Source organism: Podarcis pityusensis, assembly GCF_964106645.2.
Source record: "Podarcis pityusensis genome assembly, chromosome: 12".
In the NCBI taxonomy this organism is placed as follows: Eukaryota; Metazoa; Chordata; class Lepidosauria; order Squamata; family Lacertidae; genus Podarcis; species Podarcis pityusensis.
In genome coordinates this window covers 22542748-22566831 of record NC_138037.1, presented here as the reverse complement: position 1 = coordinate 22566831, position 24084 = coordinate 22542748, and the positions used below count along the sequence as shown (strand labels likewise).

General features: G+C 40.0%; 2 protein-coding genes across 19 annotated transcripts in view; one reads left to right on the top strand and one right to left on the bottom strand.

Moving 5' to 3' along the window:
* The window catches only part of PIP4K2A (phosphatidylinositol-5-phosphate 4-kinase type 2 alpha), a 182652-nt gene that overhangs the window by 124392 nt on the left and 34176 nt on the right, over positions 1 to 24084 (bottom strand). The gene's annotated exons all lie outside the window — the stretch shown is intronic.
* Positions 1 to 24084, top strand: part of ARMC3 (armadillo repeat containing 3) — a 57144-nt gene that overhangs the window by 27670 nt on the left and 5390 nt on the right. For 16 of the 17 annotated variants that reach the window (XM_080974416.1, XM_080974421.1, XM_080974417.1 and 13 more), the window contains 8 exons: positions 2422 to 2574; positions 2693 to 2798; positions 17127 to 17376; positions 17972 to 18108; positions 18812 to 18980; positions 19606 to 19706; positions 21234 to 21350; positions 23108 to 23191. In XM_080974416.1, the coding sequence (XP_080830542.1) occupies positions 2422 to 2574; positions 2693 to 2798; positions 17127 to 17376; positions 17972 to 18108; positions 18812 to 18980; positions 19606 to 19706; positions 21234 to 21350; positions 23108 to 23191 (1117 nt within the window). The remainder of the gene's footprint in view (positions 1 to 2421; positions 2575 to 2692; positions 2799 to 17126; positions 17377 to 17971; positions 18109 to 18811; positions 18981 to 19605; positions 19707 to 21233; positions 21351 to 23107; positions 23192 to 24084) is intronic. The other variant, XM_080974418.1, reaches the window with a different exon arrangement.

The following is a 24084-nucleotide window of genomic DNA, read 5'->3' as shown; positions in this document are numbered from 1 at the left end:
CCATTCTTAACCTGAAACTGTTCTTAACCTGAAGCACCACTATAGCTAATGGGGTCTCCTGCTGCCACTGCACCGCATTTCTGCCGGAGCACGATTTCTGTTCTCATCCTGAAGCAAAGTTCTTAACCTGAAGCACTATTTCTGGGTTAGTAGAGTCTGTAACCTGAAGTGTATGTAACCTGAAGTGAATGTAACCCGAGGTACCACTGTACTTTCATTTATGAAATGTTGGAAGGTATTAATTTGTCCTTCCAACAGGATTCCATTATTAAGAGGTGTGGAGTCCATTCCTACTGATGTTGATGTATGCCCCATGTTCAGTGGGACTTATTCTCTAGTAACCTACATCAGTAGAACCAATGCTGCATTGCCAGTGTAATAGGATATGAAATGCATGTCTAGTCCTTCTGATGGTTTTCATTTTCTCTTTCAACAATTAAAGCAAACATTATTTCCCTTTATGCAGAATGTAAATATGTTTTATATCTAATGTGTGGTTTATTATTATTATTATTAAAACAGGATTGTACCTGCTTTTTAGGAAATAGTCAGGATAATAAACACTTTTGTTCCAGGTACTAACGGACATTGAACTCACTTTATCAAAAACAAATGACTGAAGTATGGAGACACGCCCCCCCAAGAGACCATTACCAGGGATTACACACAAGTTTGGCAAGGATCAAGCCGGAGGCAAAGTCCATTATGTGTCAAGCCAATTTGTAATCCCAATTAATGCCATCTCTAGAGTGTTTGCAGTTACATGTCAGTGATATGGCAAAACTTGTGTCTGCTTTTGTTGAGAATTCTCCCAGAACCTATTGAATCCTGTAAAACAAAAGCAAACAAGCAAAAAAACACAAACACAAAACATCTCCTCCACCAAACCGCATATGAAAGGGTGCACCTTTTAAGGTGCAAAATTGAGAAAGTGGAGCAGCTAGATTTCTAATGCCTTTTATTTCTAGTCTAGCTTTTGCTATGAATGTTCTGAACAGTTAATCAAATATAAATATGTACATTTTGGACTTTAAAAAAAGTAACCAGACTGCTTAATAATCTGTTGAACTTCCTTAACTTTTATTATTAAACACACTGTATAAAGTAAATATATTTAAGCTGAAGGAAAGGTTCATTTTTTGGTATAAAACCTCTTTTAGGTGACATTTCTCCGTTTCCAAAATAGAACAAGTATAAAATTAAATCTAAGCCTTGATCCTTTTAGCTACTTGTCAATAGGACTTAGCAGATCGGCTGTCTGCTTAAGGTTATGTAAGTGCTTAAGTATTCCTTTGAATAAACATGAAAGGGAGCAGTTCAGATATACAAAACTCTGCCAACAAGGGCTTTCTTGCTTTGGGCAGCTTTATGAGGCACATAGTATAATATTTATTTGGAGTATATTTGTCTGTCCCTTTAGTGCACTAATTTTGTATGGCTGTTGAAAGCTAACCAAACGGGGCGAGGGTTATAAGATAAACCTTCTAGGATTCAGGGGATATTTCTCATATTAAGGTAAAAGAATAAGTTAGGTTATATAAATTCTCATAAGCTGCATGATGTTATGTGTGTGAGGGGGGACACTTCCACTTCTTGCTTCCCCTTGCCTTGTGCAGAGCTGCAGCATTCGATAAAACCTTAATTTTATATTGGAAAGGCAAACTGTTATGCTGCAACGTTCAGGGTGTAATCATTTCACTCTGGCCCTTGCAAGCTGGCCTGAATGGGGGAATCTGTGGTCTTGTCCTCACTGTGAAACCCACATGTGAATTGCAATGATGTCAAACTGTGGAGCATTCACCCCAGTGTTTTGTCTCTAGTGATGAAACAGGGAGCATTCACAGCCTTCTTCCTGTTGGTCTAGATAGAAATTAAGAGTGTCTGAATCTGTGAAAAAGGCATAATGCACTTTTTAAACTACCATCCTATGGTAGCTAGTCTATGCACTAATTTGATTTATACAGCAGCTGTCAGAGATATACAGCATCTCCACTAAAAAATTGACTTCTTTAATTTTCATGTACATTGCTCCTATTAGTACCCCTTAGTGAGGATATATTGCCAGGAAGCGGGGCGTGCATGTTCTGATTCTGCATAAATTTAGGGTTGTTGTTTTTAAAGGGAACATAATTGGTTGTTATTAGCTCAAGTGCTTATTGCTGGTAAGTGAAATGCATTTTTTTGACCTGCTTTAAAAACTCCCATATTTCAGCAAACTTAACCAAGTTAGTGTGAGGTTCTGTATGCAGCTTAAGGGTGTGACACTTTATAAGTGCATTTTAATACACTGTGTTTTGATGTTGTGCTGAATGGAAACAAACGTTTGCTAGCGACATAATCTGCATGAAAATTTGATCTTTCATTCCCCTTCCTATTTAACATTTGATGTTGCTGATTATTATTGTTCTTCTTTATGCACAGCTGAAAACAGAAAAATCCTGAATGAACAAGAAGTTGAAAAATGTCTAGTCACCCTTTTGGGAACCGATAATGATGGAACTAAAATAGCTGCTTCTCAAGCAATCGCTGCTATGTGTGAGAATTTAGCTAGCAAACAAACCATTGGAACTCTAGGTAAATCGGTTATGGTGGAGGTAGAACTTATGATCCGTAAGAAAATATTTACCAATCTGCAGTTTTGCCATGGCTAATTTGAGACTGCATACATACAATTATTATTATTTTTCCAAAGGAATTCCCCAGCTAGTTCAGTTGCTAAGCAGCGACAATGAAGAGGTAAAGGAAGCTGCTGCTACTGCTCTAGTTAATCTGACAACAGCTCACCCTGCCAATGCAAGGTAAGCTCAAGAGGAATAAAGAATTGTTGAACACATTTATCAGGACATATATTTTACCTCTGTGAAATTTCTAGGTAGCATATTGTCCTGTTACCTCCATTTTGCTTTACATCCTGGCTCCTGTGCTATTCACTGAATAGACCATTGTCAAAGTTTTACCATCATTTTTCTTGACTATTTATATGCAAATCCAGTGTAGTGTGTGAAACCAGCTAGGTGTTTTTGTAAGAAACCTGGAAATAATATGTATGTTTCCTGATGTGCATCATCGCACATCTGGGAAGTTTTTAGAAAATGAGGCTAAAAATAATAATACATTAGGGTGGGGGGAGTTCATGAAACATTTTATAGCTCTCCTAAAGATCCGTGCTTTAGGAATTTCCTCTTTCTGTGTATACTGAAGCATTTTTTGGCTGAATAAAGCTGGTGGGCTAGATTGTGAGGTCCCCATTCCCTGAAATGACCTACTGTAGTATGTAGCACATGCAGCTGTGAACATGTGACGAGGGATAAGGGGAAATCCCTGTGCACAGTCATGACACATACAGAGGTCTGGATCAAACCCCATATCTAAACTTTTATTTCTACATGGAATTACACAATATGGTTTGGATATATACTAAGCTATCACTTTGCTGAAGCTTAGCAGGTACACATCTAGTCATTGCCAGGATAGGTGACTGCCTGGGAACCACATGTATGCCACCTTGGATTCAATGATGGAAGGAAGGTGGGCTATAAATATAAGAAAATAAAATGGGATATGTTGCATTAAATGTGCGATTGAACTTGAATGTCTTTAAAAAAGCCACAGGGATCTCCAAACAGGGTGAAGACCATTGGCATGGGTTACCTTTATCTTAAATAGATTTTTGCTGCATGAGGGAAGATACTATTGATGTTCATCTTCTGTTGTTAAGGAATCTTGTTGACAGTGCAGACTGTTTCTATTGAAGCTATTGGATTCATACTAGGGTGTTGATCAGTGTAATATATGGTACATATACACATAACCGTGTTTAACAAAGTTAGGGAATTAAGTTCAATTCAGTACTAACTTTCCACTTGGTAGTCCTTTTAGATCTAGTTATTTCTCTTCTTCCATCCCTCATTGCAAGCTACTCCACAAAAGAAAGGGGAAACAGAGTCTAATGCTGTGGATTGTTGCCTTGGTTGACTGAATGTGCCTATAAAGCAGCATTTTAGACGGTCATTTAGAGAATTTTATGAGAAACTAACAGCAATGATTACATTGGCCAGTCAACAGTTGATCAGGATTTATGAACTGAACTTATTTCAGGTGTGTTCATCTTGAGTTAAGCATGAAATTTCATAAAAAACAGTTGTGGGCATACATACTCACATATGCGCATACATATACATTTTTTCTCCTCCATTTATTTCCATCTGTATCCAGATTATAAGGGCTGTGTTCACTCAGTCAGAAATAAAACCATATGTGCCTTACATGAACAATCACAAATGAGCAAGGTAGTTCAAATGTCAAAAGACTTAAAGCAATGAAATTTGCAAAAGGTTTCTTGGAGTATCTCAAATAATGAATGAAATGGAGAAAGTGATTGGCTCATAGATATTCCATGAAGAGAAAGAGATATAATTCATCGGATACATTTCATGTCACAAATTATTCACTCGGCTCTAATAGCCACTGACATTAATTTAACATTACCAGACGAAACATCATTCATCATGTGTAGTCATTATTCAACCCACTTTTCTGTTTTCTGAAAAAATGCAGTAGGTATTGACTCTGATACTCCTTTCTTGTGGCTCTTCAGTTAATGTCAATTGCAGCTAGGCTCACATATAAAGAACCAGGTATTGGCCTCTAGGGCCCAAGCCTGCTGGAATTGCTTTGCTCAGCTCTCAAGTTGGAAAACAATTGTAAAGTTGATTGGTACAATGCTGTACTGTAAAAACCAACCCTCAAGAGGGTGGGCTGATGTAGATGCTCTCTAGAATCCCCTTTGGGGAAGATGAAGGATTTGATGCTGGGCTTCAATGATAACCAGTTGCTAGAGTATTGAGGTCCTGGGCATGTCACCTTTTTCCATCTAGTCATTCTTATTGTGGTATGTGGTCGCGCTGTAAACGTGTGTGAAGTTTTTATTTACTGGCCCATGTGCAGTGTGCCTCAAAAACCAGAAAGGGGCAGTAATGTAGTAGCAGTTTGGTTATGACAGTGAGGAAGGGGAGCTGGGGCAGTTTTTCTGGTCATATGCAGGATATGATACTTTCAGTCTGCTTTTAAGAAGAAGCAGTGTCTTCTCCATGTTGTCTCTTTTCTCCCATGCTATCTGGTTGTGAATTCACTAACTGGAGTTAATAGTACACTGCTGCACTTCCAAAGGCATAAAAAGCACTGTAATAGCAGTACAGAAACAAATGGTGGTGACGGGAGCTCATAGGTATCTTCTTCTTTATCCTTCACTAGAGTGCACTTCCTTGGTGTCAACAAATTCTCCTTCATTTCTGTGTCTTCTCCATGCAGGCCATCATCACTGCAGCTACAATCACTTATTCTTAGGGAGCGTACAACTGCCTGAACTATAATCTGCCTTCTCTCTGCACATTCCTGATGAACATAAATCTTCTCTCTGTTATTTGTACCCACTGCAGTAACCACCTCCTCAACCTGGTCTTCCTCTTGGATGGAAACAAGAGGAGCAGTAAATCCTTAATTTTGGAGGACTGTTGTTATCTTGATGGGTGTTGGTGGCCTTTGTACACAAAGAGAGTGGAGGTGTCATGAGGGCTGGACTTCTGTTATTGGTATCAGTGACTCATAACAGTTGGTGAAGGATTTTGGGATGACCTTGTGCTGCTTGATGCCAACAGGTGGTCATTCCAAGCTGCTTCTGCCCACTTAGCACTGCTGTAGAGCAGCCAGCACATGTTATAAATGAGGATGAGGTGAGGATGCAGGGACTACCCCTGGTCTAAGCAAGCACAGATTATTCCTGAAGACATTGTGGCAGCCCAAGGAAGTGGGGGGTGCTTGAAATTATTGGCCTTGGCAGAGTTGGCACTTGTTCCTGAAGAGGGTGAAGGCATCCACCTTTACTGGCCAAGTGTTCCTAGCATGACTGATGAGGTTTGCTTAAATGTAGACTCTTTGGTTGGTTTGGGTCTATTCAGCTGATACTGGTTGGGAACACTGATACCACTATTCACAGTGTAGCCTGGAGTCATACCTTTTCTATTGAAAAGGATGGTTGCCAGTTTTTCATAAAAAGGCATCACCTTGGGTGGTGAGTAGTGACATCCTTGAACATCTTGAAGGCATTAATTTTCTCCTTGCACTGGGTGATAATATAGTGGTAGGAGACTTCCGGGGTGGTGCCATCGGTAATGGCAGATTCCCTCTGATCTGGAGGGACCAGCTCCACGGGAAACGGGTCTTTTCCGCTACGGCGAAGCGGGGACCCTTTCAAAAATCACAGGCGGATGAAGCCTGTGACCATGGGACTCGGCGGGCACCTTTAGCGCCCCCCCAACCCGCAAAGGAACCCACTAACGGGCTCCGGAGCGAAGAGGGGGAAGTGGCGCGGTGCTGAGAGTCAACTGCTTCTTCCGTGGAGCGAAGCCGCACAGCCGTTGCCGGAGAGCGCTGCCTTTTTCCTGGGACAATTTGGCTTTTAAAACAATCACCGTGAGTACTTAAATTTCGGACAATTGGACTCTAAATAAGGAATTGCGAGTAGAAAGGAAAATTGGACTTAAAAGTTTATTTCAATTTGGTACTGAAACGGGAAGGTCTAAACAGGAAGTCAGCCTTCCGTTTCTTTGTAGATAGTTTAAAGCAAAGACATGGCAAACTAGAGTTCAGAAAATCGCTTGTAAAGGATTAACTTTCACCATTTAAAATTGTTGAACCCCCTTCGGAAGCAGGAGAAGAGGGGGTATTTTTTTCGGACTGTTTAAACCTGCAGAAGTGAGTGTAAAGCAAAGTAACTTTCCACCGTCTTGATCCTGGAGCGGGGTGTCAGGACTGACATTTTTTGAAGCTCATTGACCAGAGACAAACGTTTTTGACAGATAGCTAAAAGAAGAGAAACATAGTGATTCCATTGCTCCCTTTTGCATTTTAAAGGAACAAATATTGACAAAATATCCGAAAAAGGAAACTTTGTTGTTAGATCTGTCTTTAAAAGAAAAGAACGAATAGAAGTTTTCCCCCTAGAGGGAGCCTGTGAAACTGTAACCAATTCTGAATCAGGGAGCTTGCAGCTGCTACAGATTACGATCGTGGGAATAGACTTCTGACCTTGCAGGACAATGTATTCAGAAGCTCTGCTGTGTGCTCTCTGTAAAACAAGTGCCCTACTGGAACAGCTACATGAGAAGACGGACTTGATGACTGATGCGATCAGAAATTTTGAACAGGCAGTGGGAAATTATATGGAGCCCACCCAGGAATCAAATCAGGAGTGTGCCCTGACAGAACAGATGAGGGAAGAGGATGTTGCTGAACCTCGGGCGCCAGAGATGGAGGGAGCTGCGGCCCAGCAGGAACATGAGTTCTTGGATTTGACAAATGAACTTGGAAAAAGCCAGATTTGGAAAGATAAAGTTTGGCTTGGTTTGGAAATGGGGGGTTGGTTAGACCCCCCTACGCAGGGATGTTTGGACTTTTCAAGTCTGGTAATGGGCCGTGAGATGTTTGGGGTTGTGGGGGCTCTTAAATTTGGAGGGACTTTGAAACATGTTCTTAAATACCACATGGAGTTTAGTGTGGACTATGGAAAAGGGGCTGATTTGTCGAGAAGGGTCAAAAACATTGTTAAGCTGGAGTTCCCATGAGTGAAAGGAGCAGGAGACAAAGGAAAATACAGCTATAAATATGAAGAAGAGCCACGGAAGGGACATGGAAGGGACTTAAGGGCCTCGGATATAAGATTACCAGGTTAATGCGCTAGACTGATGGGATAGAGAGGACTGACAAAACCCGGGACCAGGAGGAAGAGACGCTGGATGAAGATTGGATTTTTGTTGTTGTTGTTTTTTTATTAGGATTCTTTTATAAAATTGATGAATGTTAGAAAAATGTTGGAACGAAATTATTTGGCTTTAGCAAAAATATTTAAAGAATTATGTAAGAATATTATGGTTATGAGAAATTGGTAAAAATAAGATTTAAGTTTTAAGGTTTTTTATAGTAAGATAAGATTAAAATAGATTAAGGTAATGTAATGACAGAATATTATGAAATATGGAAAGGATTTGCTGCGACAATTAACAACTAGGATACAAAAAAAGGGAGGAGGAGGAGGTCAAAGAAAGAAGGTAATGACAGTTAAGGATTTGAGAATATTGGATTTGTTTTTAAATGTTTGTGGTATATTTTTTGATTTTGATTTTTATTAATTTGTATTGTTTGATGTGGTTGGTTTTTTCTTTGTTTTTTTCTTTCTCTTTTTCTACTTTGTTTTCTTTTGTAATTCTAAAAAAAATTTTCAATAAATATCATTAAAAAAAAAAAAGATAATATAGTGGTAGGTTCACTGGTGCATCTCCACAGAGAGCCAAGTAAAAATAATATCTTTCTGAAAGCAGTGTGAGAGTACCTCTCATGTGAGAGTACATGAGATGGGATCCACAGATATATGCACACCACAGCCTCCTCATCTGACCAGAATTAAGTCTTTAATCTCTGGGAGGCCATCTGTTCAGAGTCAAACAACTACATGTATTAGGTATCTTGTGATTGCTCCTCAGTCAGGAAGGCAGTCTGTGTTAAAAACTATTTGCAGCCCATACTGTAGGGTCTTTGCTGTTGATCAAACCATCATTTAGGTTGTGCATTATGCCATAAAATGGATAACATGGGAAGCAATATCTCAAAACCCCTATTATGAAGTCTGGCAAGCCCACCTGAAGAAGCATATACCAAATGCAAGTAACAACTCCAGGCCACCAAAGTCAGGGAATATTGTTCCTGGGTTTGTGAAAACAGAACTGAGGCTTCAGGGCACAATGTGGATTGCAAATCAGGTGTTTGCACAGGAGGTGCTAATTACCCTGCAGCCATGAGTTGCAAATTGCGGGCAAAGGTTTTTTGTGCCCCTCCAAGGATTAGATTTCTATGCCATAAGGAGTTTGAACTTTCTTAACCTTCCCAGTTTTACCTATGTGAATGCTTACTTTTATCCCCAACAACTGTTCTGTGTGTGTGTGTGTGTGTGTGTGTGTGTGTGCTACAAGTTAATAGGGTAGACTAGAGTCCATGGGGTCACGAAGAGTCGGACACGACTAAACGACTAAACAACAACAACAAACAACAACAAGAGTATCATTATGTACTGATCATTTCAGTTTGCTGCTTACATCCCACTTTAGATTTAGTAGGGAGTGCTGGGTTGTAGTCATTTCAAACTTTCTGCTATTGGACAGCAGCTACAAAACGAAGCTGTCTGCCTTGTGAAGAATGGGGTGTAATGGAGAAGTGGGATGGGGAAAGAAGCCTGTTGCCAGGCAGAGTTAGGACCGGGTTCTTTGGACAAAGTGGCAGAGAGACCTGCTTCACCTTAATAGTGGTCTTTTTTGGTACTTTTTTGCCATTGTTTGGCAGGCATCTGACTGCAGGGTGAGCAAACAAACCATGCTGGGTTTGCCTGTAATAAAAAACCATAGCTTCATAAGCCAACAACAAACAATGGCTTAAGATCTTGGTTTGTTGGTTAAACTAAACACACCTTAACTTACGTGTTGCGTGTGAACCAGGCCAATGTGTGATAACAACATCTCTCTCTAAAAATCTATCATTTGCCCGATAATAAATGTTGGAAATGTAAAGAAACCGAAGGTACATTCTTTCACCTTTGGTGGACGTGCCCAAGGATTAAGGCTTTCTGGGAGATGATCTATAATGAATTGAAAAAAGTATTTAAATATACCTTCTTGAAGAAACCAGAGGCCTTTCTCCTGGGCATAGTCGGCCAATTGGTGCTAAAGAAGGATAGAACTTTTTTTATGTATGCCACAACAGCAGCAAGAATACTCATTGCAAAGTATTGGAAGACACAAGACCTACCCACTCTGGAAGAATGGCAGATGAAGGTGATTGACTATATGGAACTGGCGGAAATGACCGGCAGAATCCGGGACCAGGGAGAAGAGTCGGTGGAAGAAGATTGGAAGAAATTTAAAGACTATTTACAGAAATATTGTAAAATTAATGAATGTTAGAATGATGTTGGATAGAAATTAAGTGGTTTTTAGCTGCAATACCATAAGGGAATATGAAAAATGGATTACTAACAGGTAAAAATTTAATGTTACAATATTTTAAGATTAAAGATTAGGATAAACAAAGAGGGGAAGGATTTACTGAACCAACAAACTGAACTGGAATACAAAAAAGGGAGGTGTGAGGAGGTCCGGGAAACAAGCTAATGAAAAATAAGTAATGGAAAGATTGAGTCGTTTTTAACTATTTTTATTTTGTATTTTTCTTTTTCCCCCCTTTTTTTTGTAATATCTTGAAAATCTTAATAAATATCTTATAAAAAAAACAAAACAACAACATCTCTCTCTAACCACGCTTTGCCTGTCCTGAGGGAAACAACCATGTATTAATGATGGTAAAATGTTTTCAAGGTTAAACATTTGTCTGTTGGGAGAGAAGTCACTTCATCCTAAGATTATATTCTCTCCTGACTAATCTGTGTCAGGTTGTTGTTGTTTTTAAAGGATGCCTAATTTGTTGTTTCAAGCATGTTTAAAGTATCACAGATTTGTATACAGATTTGTGATAGAACAATGCTTTTGGTACAGGATGCAAAGGACTTGTACAGTCCTACTTGCCTACCATAGGTTGCTCTTTGGTTATAGCAACATATCATGGCTTGCTATGTATTAGCTAAAGCAAGCATAAGCAAAAGAAAGCATAAGACTGAATGTCCAGAGCCACGTTTTCAAAGAAATTTCAGCCTCCAAAATGAAAGGTGGATTTTCAGAAAGCCAAGAAAGGAAAAGGTAAATGTGAGCTAGGCTGTAGAAAACATGAGCTAGGCTCATGTTTTCCATCTCGGTTTCAGATAAAAGCTTGACTGAAAATCTGACCCCAAGGAGGCACTCATGTTACTGCGGCAAAGTCCACGAGCATCTCCTCAGTAAACTTGTGTGTGCTGGTTGATTTCCCATCAATCCAATTTTAAAATAATCAAAACGGTACCTGCAGTTCACTATTAAAACAAACCACTGAGTTAATAGGCTGGACATTAATTTACGGTATCACTGCCATCTATTGGTCATTCTGTTCTACTGGTACCACTTTTATTGAGATTGAACCATGTGTTAAGTTATTTATTAATACACAATATATGTATTATACAAGTTGTTAAATGTAAAATGAGGCAAGTAGTTGCCTTCTAAGTGCTATTTATATTTTAACAAGCTCCCAAAACCTGCCAACATAAACAGGTTCTGTAAAACAAAGATTAAGCTAATATTATACTGGATTTAAATTACTGCCATAAATATTAATTATTCTTGGTAACAAGTTATCACTGTTCACTCTTCACTACACAGAGGATACTAGAATAAATGACTTTGTTTCATTAGTTTGTTGTGTCAGGGTTTTGTTTTTGTTTTAATTCTCTTTGAAATATTTTGAGAAAACACTGACTGTCACATAAATATTAAGGATGAACTGACCTGAATTAGTTCTTAAGTTGTATTATTTGTATCAATTTTAGATATGGAGCTTAACAGTTTTCATAAGCAAAAAGTCAATTTCCTGCTTACTATGACTTACAATATAAATTTTGACACAGGGATGGGAACTAGTGGTTTATACAGTTAATTAATTTTAGAGTCTGGGCTCATGGTTAGTTAGAAGGATGAAGCTAGAGTTTAGTGTTGACAGTTTGGAGTGATGTGACCTAGAAGTAAAGCAGCAAGCTGCAGAGTCAAAGAGCAATGTCTGGATCCAAGGCTGCAGCTATGGGAGAAACAAGATGCTTTGGGGGTGTGAATCTCTCCATCATAGCCTCAAGTTGTACTTTTGTGTAAATAAACCATATACCAGAAAAACACCAAAGTTTTTGAGCTTTTTTTGGCAAAATTGCAAGAACCCGAGGTTTTTGAGCTATTTTAAATGACAATCACCAAAAACAACACTACGACATGGGCTACCATACATCTGGATTTTCGCAGACATTTCAGCAATTTCCGCCTGGACGCTGTTTACAAGGGCTGAATACTGGCTATGTCCAGGAAATTTTGGACGTATGGCAACTGTGCCTTATCTCAAAAGGAAACACAAATTCTAGATAAGCACCTGAAACCTGTGGAATATTGTACCGCTTGGAGATTGGGGTTGCATGCAACAATATGTTGTGCCAAGTTGAATTCACTGTATTTGTATTCACAATATTTAGTATTGCTATGCTCAGTGGCAAACACAAATTGATAAGCTGAACCATGTGCAACCTTCAGTATGCCCACATAACTCATTTATGGGAGCCTACCTAGTTTTTCCAGGCTTAAAATTCCAAACTTCATATCAGAAATCATTACTGGAAAAGTCACAGAAAGCTGACTTTAATTTGCCAAGAACTTAGTAAAGACAATTCTGGATATATCTGTTTATATGAGCAGTTTATCACAGATCGAACATAGCGGAAATTATTTCAAAACAAATGAAATTCTGTCATCTTTTGGTGTCCCATTGATCTGAGGACTGTCTTTTGTTCTTTTGAACAGCTAGAATAGCCACATCACCATAATTATTGGGAATCCCATGCTGTTTGCACATGTAGAATGGAAGAGGACTTACAGGAATGCCACTTTATCAGAAGAACAAAGATATACCAGTAGAAGTTTTCGTGACAGTTTCTTACAAGATATTCCTGTAGGTGTAAGAATCATCAAGTCATTAGACTGAATGGTATCAATGGTGTAATACAAACTCTTCTCCTTCAGCCTTAGCTACAGGCTATCAATTTCATTTCAGACCTTCAGCATTTATTGAGCACACAGCCATAAGCTGTCCCCTTGTACCAAAATGCAAATATAAACTCTGCGTTCATCAGAAATGCCTCAAACATCATTGGAGATTTCAGGAAATGCTTTATGAGTAGCATCAGCCAAGTGCAACCACCAAACAGCAAATGAAACTCTTCCCCCACAAGTAGGACTACAAGTGGCATATGGTTTATTGAATCAGATAAAACAGAGATAATGCTGCTGCAGACAACATTCTTGTTGAGTTTGTATCTAAATTGTGAATATTCTACTGAACCTTGTTTTTAAAAGATAATTTGAGATTTTTTTATATAATGTTATGTTTCCCCCATAAACTTACTGTCCTTCTGTGCTTGAGGTCTGGAATAAACTACTAGCTAGCCTCTGTTGTAGTAATGTGTGACTTAACACTGACCCCTAGTGACAGCCTGCAGAACTTAACACAATGCGTACGCCAATATCCCAGAGGGATAAGCTATGTTAGTCTCTCACAGCAACAATAAAGAAGAATCTGATGACACCCTAAAGACGAATACATTTATTATGGCATAAATTGTTGTGGATTACAGTTTACTTCATCAGATGCATGAAGTGGTATCCTGAGTAGTAGGTATCTGTTATGGTTAGAGCAAAGTAATATAGTTGGAAGTAGTAGTAGTAGTAAAATTTGCACACCACCCTTCATCTGTAGATCTCAGGGCAGTGCACAACATAAAAATATAAAAGCAAAAAATACATGATAAAAACAAGAACAAAAAACCCACAAACCAATAACACCCCACCCCTCCCACAAACACATTTAAAAGAGGTATAAGGTGTTAAGCAGCAGCAGCAGCAGCCACATACCAGCTGCTGTGGGACATATTTGCTCCTTGTCTTTGTACAAAAGAATGCCAAGTTATACTTTTGGCTCAAAACACTGGGCACAGAATCCCTCCTTTAATTTTGTAGGACTCTGAGAATTGGGAGGTTCAAAAGACTAAATTTTCATTTTCATTAAAGCTAGAAGAAAAAGACCCATCAAGCTTCTAGAAGATCCCACTATTCTGACCCAACTATGGTACATCTTATGTTCCCACAGGACCATATTCTTATAGGTGGGACTACTGAAGAGTTGTGAAAAAGAAACAGTCTTATATCCTAACCCTATGCCATATTTCCAAATATGCAGGATCAGGACCTTGGATCTTTAAAATATGAGTCCTCATTGCATCAGCATGAGTATGGGCATCCTAAAAATAGAGGATGTAATTGAGTGGTGGAGCACATGTTCTGTATGCAAAAGGTCTTACTGTAGGTTCAACACCTGCCATCTCCACATAGAACTGGGAAATATCCATATCCTAGAAAGCCTCTGCTGGCCAACGTAGGCAAAATTCATCTGAGATGGACTACTGGTTCTTTTCAGAATCATGCCTTCTAAAGTCACTATGACTCACAGACTTCTAATGAGTCCACATTATAAGTGGAAATTCTTCTCCGCCTCCATTCAGGAAAGTATTTCTTATTTAAGGTATAGCTGAACTTGTCTTTTATTTGTTGTCATTGGTTGGGTTAAGCGTGGATCTGTGAAGACTTTTCATTATTTTCTGCTTCTTTTAAACTTCCATGCCCTTGAAGAATTGTAGTCTAGGGCAGGTGTTTTGCCTAAAGCTTAAGACTGACTGTGAAATGGACCTTAGACTACAGATTTTTCCTCCCTGTTCTTCCTACAATCCAGAAAGGGGGTGGTGCTAGCAAGAACAAGGTTAAAGCCACTGTTTTGTCACTTTCTTTTATTTTTATGCTAAATACTGTATTTGCTTCTAAATCCCATTTAATTTATTTCCTGTGTTGGTCCTTTGGGAATTTCCAACAGATTGTATCCATCTTTCCATAGACTGCCTAATTACATGGATTAATATTTAACATTGCAGTCCAATGCACATTTACTTGCAAGTAAATCCCAATGTGTTCAGTGGGACTTATTCCCTAGTTAAGGTATACAGTTGTACCTTTTTAGAAGAAACATCAGGATCTTTTAACCAGATCCAGAATCCAGAAATGTTTTGTCTTATAGCCTGGCCTTAGGCCTTCAGAATACCCTGAATAAAATATTAGTATTCAGTGATTCATACTATTATGGTGGCTGCATGTTAAATTTTATCCTTGCCCCCAAGATTCATTTGGATTCTGTAGGCAGTGATTCAGGAGATAAATTATTGTAGGGTGTAAAATGAAGCATTTAATCATGAACTTACAATAAAATGATCGCACAGTAGAATAAAAATGCTAGCTATCAAAACTTAATCACTGAGCTTAATATGAAAGGGAAATAATTTTCTAAATGTTTACAAGGAGATAAGTAATTATGCAACCTTTAGAAGACATCTGAAGGCAGCCCTGTATAGGGAAGTTTTTAATTTTTGATGTTTTATTGTGTTTTAGAGTAGCTGGGGCGACCCAGTCCGATGGGCAGGGTACAAATAATAAAGTTGTTGTTGTTGTTGTTGTTGTTGTTGTTGTTGTTGTTGTTACTACTACTATTACATGCCATCAAAAGCATTTATGAAAGTAAGCACAGATATTAAATTGTTCATAAAACTGAGGCATTTCTGTTGACAGGAGGGATTGATTCTCACATACCATATTGTATGCACAGTGCATTCTTCTGCTTGAGATTCTTTAGCTGGAACCATGTTTCTCAGGGACTGGTCTGAATGAAGGACATGTGGGGTAATTCAGCTGTTGAAGCTAAGCGGGCCTGACTCTCTAAGCTTGGAAATCAAATTCTGAACTCCTTTGAGTTAGAGTCAGATAAAAGTGTTATAGGTAAATTTAACAAATTTACTTGATTTGAAATGGGGGAATATTAATAGCTACCTTGGACCAGTGACACTTTTTTCCTTTGATGGATGAAGATTAAAATTTCATTAACAAAGCAAACCTAAAATGGAGAAACTGCTACTTCTTAAGCTCTGATGGTTCACAGTGGCCAGGGCAGAAGTTGCAGAAGTTTCCACACACACCAACTGGGTCTTCTAATACCTCCCAATTGAGAAAATAAGATCCAGAGCTGGTGTGCTTTTTGCCCCTTTCAGGGTCATGTCAGAGGAACAAGGGGGCTTTGAATTCAGTACATCTGAGTCTTGCCCTGATCCATCCCCAGTATGCCCTCTTTATGGCCTACTGCCTTTGAAGCACCACCAGCCAGTAGAGTAACAGCTGTTGCCCTGCAGAGGTCTCTGCCTGTGAACCTTCCCTCTTCACCCACAGAAAGTGAAACATCCTATGGCGGCTCAGCCACCCACCGAGGAAGTATAGGATTGCTCCCTTAAGCTTAGGATAGAATTGTGCCCTATGGCTCCAATCCATTGTGCTCAGTAACCCTTAAAGGTAAAGGTAAAGGGACCCCTGACCCTTAGGTCCAGTTGTGGCCGACTCTGGGGTTGCGGCACTCATCTCGCTTTATTGGCCGAGGGAGCTGGCGTACAGCTTCCGGGTCATGTGGCCAGCATGAATAAGCCGCTTCTGGCGAACCAGAGCAGCGCACGGAAACACCGTTTACCTTCCTGCCAGAGCGGTACCTATTTATCTACTTGCACTTTGACGTGCTTTCAAACTGCTAGGTTGGCAGGAGCAGGGACTGAGCAACAGGAGCTCACCCTGTCGCAGGGATTCAAACCGCTGACCTTCCGATCGGCAAGTCCTAGGCTCTGTGGTTTAACCCACAGCGCCACCCACGTCCCTCAGTGACCCTTACCTCTGACTAAAAATTACCAGGCCCTCCCTGTAAGACTGTAGTCCTAAACACACTTTCTATGGCTTAATTCAGAGTAAACATGTAGAGGTTGGTGCCTAACAGCAAGGATATAAATAGCAGAGCACATGGACAACTGAGATTTCCATCTGTATATTTCCTGTGCTAACACTTCTGCCAAGTTTTGTTTAACAAACAGATGAGCCTACTATAAAATGACTATGAAATGATACTCAGTTGGGCATATGGCGTATGTTCTTTACAAAAATAATAATATGCATGCATGCATGCAAAAAGAATTCCTCTGCTTAGATTGCACTACTGATAGGTAAGTTCAGGCTGAAGAAAGGGTAGGATTAGAAATGGAAATGGCACATCCTGTGTACACTTACTTGAGATCGATTGGACATCTAAGGAAACGTGTGTATGTGCTGTAAATGTTTCAGCCTCAATACACATGAGCATCTGTGCTGGTTTTTGAATGTTAGCATAAGCAATTGATATGGCTTATAAAGGGATACGTTAAGGATGCTTAAAAATTCCTCATCTTAAAAATTAAAATAGCATTGGGGATGTCCCCTTTTTATCCCCTTTTCTAGTGCAGTGGCGGAAGCGGATGGTATTGAGCCACTGATCAACCTTCTGAGTTCTAAGAGAGATGGGGTCGTTGCAAGTGCTGCTACTGTTCTCACCAACCTGGCCACCCAGGAGCCTCTGCGTCTCAGCATCCAGAGCCATGGTATTATGACGGCAGTTGTAGAACCACTGCATTCCACCAACAGCATAGTGCAAAGCCGAGCAGCTCTTACCGTCGCTGCAGTTGGTTGTGATGCTGATGCCAGGACTGAGGTGAGGTACATGCAATGCAGCATCTGCTTTGAAAATCGTGATGGGGGGGGGGAACTCTGGTATCTTTTGTTTTGTGCGGCTTTCTTGAATCAGTGCATTTATTATGCTTCCTAGAAAAGATCTAGTTTGTGGTTCTTATATAAAAAGTAGGAACCAAGTATGTGCTGTCTTTGTTACAGTATATAAAATTTGTGCAGGGAAATTTTACCATGGTGCACTATGCAAGTTTGGGGGTGGGGTATGAATGAAGCAAACTAGAGGTGGGGTAATAGCTTAATATTGAAGCATATGCTTTTGTATACAGAAGATCCCATGTTCAATCTCTGGTTTCTTCATTTGAGGGATATCAATGGAGCCTCAACAGGGACTGGTGTTTTATTGCAAGTGTATTCTTCAGCATGCTCTTGACACAATTAATACAGTACTGGTGGTGGATTTATTCTGCTTCAGTTTGTTCTGAGAAGCAAACACAGTGCAAACATAACCTTCATTTTTCAGCCTAGAGTGTTGCCAAGTGCTGACAATATTCCTACTTGAATGAATGTATCCTTTGACAGGCAAGCAAGCAAGCAATATATATTTATTTCCTTTTTAGTTACGGAATTCAGGAGGGCTTGAGCCTCTTATTAAGCTCCTATATTCTAAACATGATGAAGTCCGAAGAAATGCCTGTTGGGCTGTTATGGTTTGTGCAGCTGATGATCCAACCGCTGCTGCAATGACCAGGCTAGGGTGAGTAGTAGGAATCCCAAAGTGACTGTTAATGGTGACTGCAGAACTTGTAATCAAGAATTTACATGTGTGTGTAATGCTCCTGTTCAGGGTTCTAGTCAGCTGGCCATGCCCTTCTTCAGGATACTCGATTACATTCTCACTTCCCTTAGTTTACATTTCCCTACCAACAACCAGCATTATGTGCCTGAACATGCTCAGTCTTAATGGCTTTTCATTATGCCTGCATATCCCCTCTCTTTCACACCCACAGAAGTTTTTTTCTCCTGAATACTTTTTTTTACTTCTACAAACCTTGGCAGTTTTGCAAGCCTCCTGATAACCACCTCCATGTGTACAGGTAATGCTGTTTTGACTACATAAGGATCCCTGCTCTGAGAATTTCACTATTGTACATAGAGATGTATTTTTAATTTCTTAAATTTTGATTGAGATAAATTATTTCACAGCTTATTCAGGCACAGTTTTGCACCACTGTAACTGTTATACAGTGGTCTTACTATACAGAGAACTAGAAAAGAGTTAGTTCTACTATACAGAGAACTAAAACAGACATAACTGATTGCAGAATGAGTCTCTTTGCCATAACAGATCAGATCAGATCAGATATTAATAGGCATTATATTATAGTAGAATAAGAATAAGATTTTTTTTAATGGGTTAGAGTACAAAGAACCCTTTTTATTGTGTATTTCTGGAACAGTGCTTTAGATATCCTTGAAGAAATTAACCTGTCCATTGGGCGCAAAAACAACTTCAGTGATGCAGCTTTGGATAAAATACTTGATCACAACCTTCCACAGAAATATAGCCAAATGGGTTTTTTAACATCCAGCAACATAATAACAGATGGGTTCTATGACTTTGGACAGGTAAGTTTACTTTAAGTATGTTAAAATCTTCAGAGGGCTACTGCCCGTCTTCTTGCTCTATTCATAAACCCTGTGTATGAATAATGCCCCAAATAATTTGCGAGCTAAGACTTCGCATACATGAAACAACCCATCATACTTCCATTAGCTGATGGGCTGGCAAGTTCCAATGCAGTGAGGCATAAAAAATGACAACTACCCAGCTTCAATTGCAGCCAATTGCAGCTCAGATGACAGCACAGGGTGTAGGGAGGGGATGCATGAGGCAGTCAGTCTTGGTTGGCAGTATGCTGAGAAACACCCACTCCAGGGCTGATAGGCATTCTAGTTCTGACCTTGGTGGGCCTTAGGATTCTATTAAAATATAAATTAGAGCTTACAAACCCTAAAGTCTGCTATGCCTGCTCCAGTCAGGGTCGTACCTAGGGGTTTGTTAGGTTGGCCCCCTCTGACTTGGAGTGGCTAGGAGCCCGTCTGTCCGCACACTCCCTGAGCCAATCCTCTGCTGCTTTGAGGAGCAGCCGGGCAAGCTTTACCGTTTTGGTGGCTCACCTAGAGACAGTCAAGTTTCCTTGAAACCTACATTGACTTACATCTTGTGCTTCATTCTAATCTTCCTACATAGGTAAAACCAGGTGTAAAACTACTGTCACTGGAAGAACTCAGTGCTCAGCAGCTTAATGATCGCCGTGCTATAATCTTAGTAAATTCTAAAACACCAGAACTGTGAGTCTGTTAAACACTACTCTGACCTGTATTGCATAGTACATGAGATTGAGGACTCTGCAAAAAAGATTTCTGGGAGATGTTTTTTGGGGGGGGTTTGTAGGGAGGGGAAATCAGCAAACATCTCCTTCTTTCCTCTTCCATTAGCAAACCTATCTAGATCAAGAGCCTTTGCACTCACAGAAGGCTACCAACTATCTACAATTTGTGGATAATTTTGGTTTTATCACTTTTAATTATGCTAGGAATTTAGGAAGCTGTCACATCACATTTTAGTCAAAGTGTTGTTGTGCATTGGGGTTTTTTTAAACAACTTTCTCAACACCTGCAGTTTAAGTTGAAGCCATCTTGCAAACAAAAGAAAATGTCCAAGGAAAGACTGAAAACAGGAATACATAGAAGTGGAAAAGATAAGAAAGAAAACACACAACCCAAAAAGGAAAAAAAGTGAATAGAATGGCAGGGATACTGTCTAAAAGACCATGAAAAGAAAGGAATGCCTCTAGTTGCATCCCTCTTTGAAGGTTACACACATCCTCAGTCCAGTCCCATGTACTTCAACAGGCTTTTTCCTGCTGACACCCCACCTAGACTATTCTTAGGATAGGGGTTTGCTAGCCTGTGTGCTGGAGCTGACTGCCAAGAATATTTTTGTAACCCCCAATAATTTTTCTTTTAAAAACAAAACAAAAAATCTCTTCTCTTGAGGGGTCCCCCAGGTGACACCCCCGCATTTGTTCAGCAACCCAAAAATTGGGTGCCTCTAATTTACTTTGAAAGATGCTTCTTCTCCTTCTATCTCAGCACCACTCCCTCTTTCCTGTGCTCCGGGGCCTTCTTGCAACAGCAACTGTTGCAAATAGGGCTTAGAGCTCAGGAAGGAATACGCCTTCATTTTTCGTGACCACTTACATCTCCTCTCCCCACCCAGACACCAGCTGGTGCCAGTAGCCAAGTCCCCTCCATGGCAGGGGCTCATGAGGTGCTAGCGCTAGGCTGAGGACGCAGAGGGGAGGGGAGGAAGGAGGGTGCCCCGGGACAGAGGGAGGCGTCTTACCTGTGCTCTCACATGACAGTGATGGAGCAGGCTGGGGAGGATCAGCATAATCAATTTTTTGGGCAGGGCTCCCCAAAATATTTTGGGGGAGGCTGAAAGGATCTGGGCTCCTTAGAATTGGCACTTTGAAGGGGGCCATCTAAATGTAGTGTGCATACTTGACTGCCTATCTGTGAGATGTGTGTGTGGTCTGTACATGTGCTGTAAATATGGCAAGGGTTTGTTTGCACATGCACATCTGTGTAAAGGAGTGGCTGTTGGCCATTTTGGCCAAATCTACAGCAGGAGTGTGGCCCATTGATTGAAAAAGGATAGGCATCCCTGTCTTCAGGCATGCTCCTTTGCTCCCCGTGTGATACATACTTCTACTTTTTTGTACAGATTACATTTTATTCTGTTATGTGGGCAAAATACTTATTTGTCTGATATTATGGTGTGCAGCAACAGCATAGCATCCTTTATTGTTCCAGTGAACTCACAGCTCCTCCTGTTGCAACAGATGAAAAATCACCACAAGATTTTCTTAGCAGCCGAGTTACAACCTCCAGCAGTAGTACTAACAGAAAAATTAGTAGAGAAAGAGCTAGGTATGTATTTGAGCTTTGGAATCACAGTTTCCCTCTGGGTGTAATTCTAAACTTGATGAAAACTGTTCTGAATTAGGTGAAAATGAGTATGTTTAGACCAACCAAATATGCATCTCCCTGGTCAGCATTTGAAACCAGAATGAGGAAGTAAAATTTGAAAATTCATTCAATTCATTCATTCATTGCATTTATATACCACCTTCCTGCCAAGGCATGCAGGGCAGTCTGCAGTTTTAAAGGACTGAAACTAATCATACAATATCTAAACACCATTTATCCAAAATCTGTGCTAAGCAGAGGAAACCCTTATAAATTGCATGCAACAGTATAAGCGAGATCTACCAACCCAAATGTAATAAGGACAAAATATATATGACATCCAACCCCCCAGTAAATATTTCACAATCCCTGTGGCTCCCTTCATGCATTCTTGATTCCGCAGATACAGTCCTTCTGATTTCCCGCATCTAATGTAATTGCTTAAGACAACTGCACAACATGATTTATATACAATAATACACATTATAATGAAAGAAGTGTGAAATAACAATGCCATCAACAGTCATGTATATTTTCCCCAATGCAGATCTGCATTCAAGCATGAAAAACTTTATCTCTGTTCCTTGTTGCCAGTAACATCTGGTTTTGATTGCTACTGACTATATGCTTTTCTCTGGTGTAAAAAGCCAGTCTTCTAATTTTTATATTTGGTTTAAAATGTCCAGTGAATTATTAGGGTTGGATCCAATCTAAGGTCACAATCCCAGATCTGTGGCTTTCTAGATAACAATGGACTCCAACTCCCATTAGCCGTAGCAAGCATGGTCAACGGTTAGGGATGATGGAAGTTGTAGGTCACCAACCCTAGAAGGGCCACAGGTTCCATACTCTCTTACCTGGAAATAAATCCCATTGAACTTAGTGAAGTTTACTACTGAGCAGACATGTATAATGTTGCACTGTTTTTGTATAATGTTGCAATGTGATAGCTCCCATTTAAATCAATGAACTTGTTCATCATTAATAACTTTTTATACTGATTTCAGTAGGACCTAAGTGCAACTAAATTAGTCTGGTTCCAGTTCATTGTAAATAAGTATTTATTCTGCTATTGTAATTGGTAATAAGTTAATGCTTTTTCTGTTTTTGTTTATTTGCTTGCTTGCTTCCTTGCTTGGTATTTAAGAAATGGGGGGGGGGGGGGCGATAAGGTTAAATGCAGGGAAGAAGCATTTTATTAACCAGCATGCTAATTTATCAGCAGCTAGCCACCTTGAATGCATTCCTTATGAAGGGGCTACCAGTAGCAGAGCCTCATGCTCCAGCACCGGGGGGCGGGGCAGACTGCCCCTGGTGAGCAGGCGGGGGCGGGGCTGCCGTGCGTCCCAGGGGTATGGCGCGCGTCCTGGGGGAGTGGCGCGCTGCCTGTGGGGGCGTGGCGCCCAGCGCAGGCAGGGAACAGCCGCGATGGCACCCCACTGGGATCGCGCTGCGGGGGGGGGGTGCACTCCCCCCACCCCTTTTCCTCCACCAGTGGGCGCTACTCTCCATTTTCAGTCTCTTTGTTAGTATTAGTGTTAGTGTTCCACAATGAACCATATACTTTTTATTTTGCCTTTGGTTTTGTCTGAGGATAACCTGGAGGTTTTTAACATCACTGCCACTGCCCTCTATGCAATGTGTGCACAACACCCTAAGAATGCCTATGCCTTGTACAAGTCAAGGAGAAATGGGAAATTACTTTGTAATTTCTATAGCTCAATCGAGGAGAAGGAGAAGCCAGAATCTCCAGGACGGTCTTTTTCAGTCAGTAAAGGAGGTGGTAGAGAGAAAGGATCAAGGTACTTTTATTCTTATTAAGAGCTTCTTCTTATTCTTATTAAGTATAGAAGCTTGAGACTATAATTATTGTTGCAATTATTATTATTATTACTATTATTATTATTATTACTATTATTATTACTATTACTGCTATTTAGTTATCCTACAGCACAATCCATATACATGGTGCTTTATAAAGATTATACCCCAAGGGGCTTCCAATCTAAAAAAAGACAAAGGGAAGGGGAGAGAAATGGAGCCAAGGGATAAGCACGGGTAAAATATATGATTACACATAATAAAAACAAGTTTCTACAACCACTCAGAAATCCAGGCAGTTGTTTCAGATTCTTCCAAATACATATTCCATATGTACTAATTTTGTTTTTATTCTAAGATACCATATAGGTTGATTTTAGCACATGTTAGACTGGCAGGGTGGGCTAACAGCACTGTATAAAAAGCCTTTGCTGTCTATGTCCCTAGCACTTGAGGTCATGGTGTATCCTTTACTGGGGATCGCAGTTGCATAGAAAGCAGAGCATTCCCAAAGTTTATATAGGATTAAGTCCACATTTTGGCTAGAAGTAGGTAATCCTCCCCAAGCAAGATTCAGACACTAACAGTGCAATCCTATTGATGACCACTCAGAGAAGTAAGTTAATAAAATGTCAATGACACTTGCTATCAGGTAAGCGTGTCTAGGGTTGCAGCATAAATCTAGGAGGAAGGATGAATGCAGGCTGTGCAGAGAAACAGATCTATGTTTGTGTTTGGTGGCTTTAGAGTAGCTTTCTTTGTGTCAACCCAGCAAAACAGCTTTATTGATTATTTTGTTGTTGTTCCACTGCTGTTTGATTTGTTTTTATTTTAGGTTGCTTTAGGTTTTTTGCTTCCTTTTAACTTTCCTGCT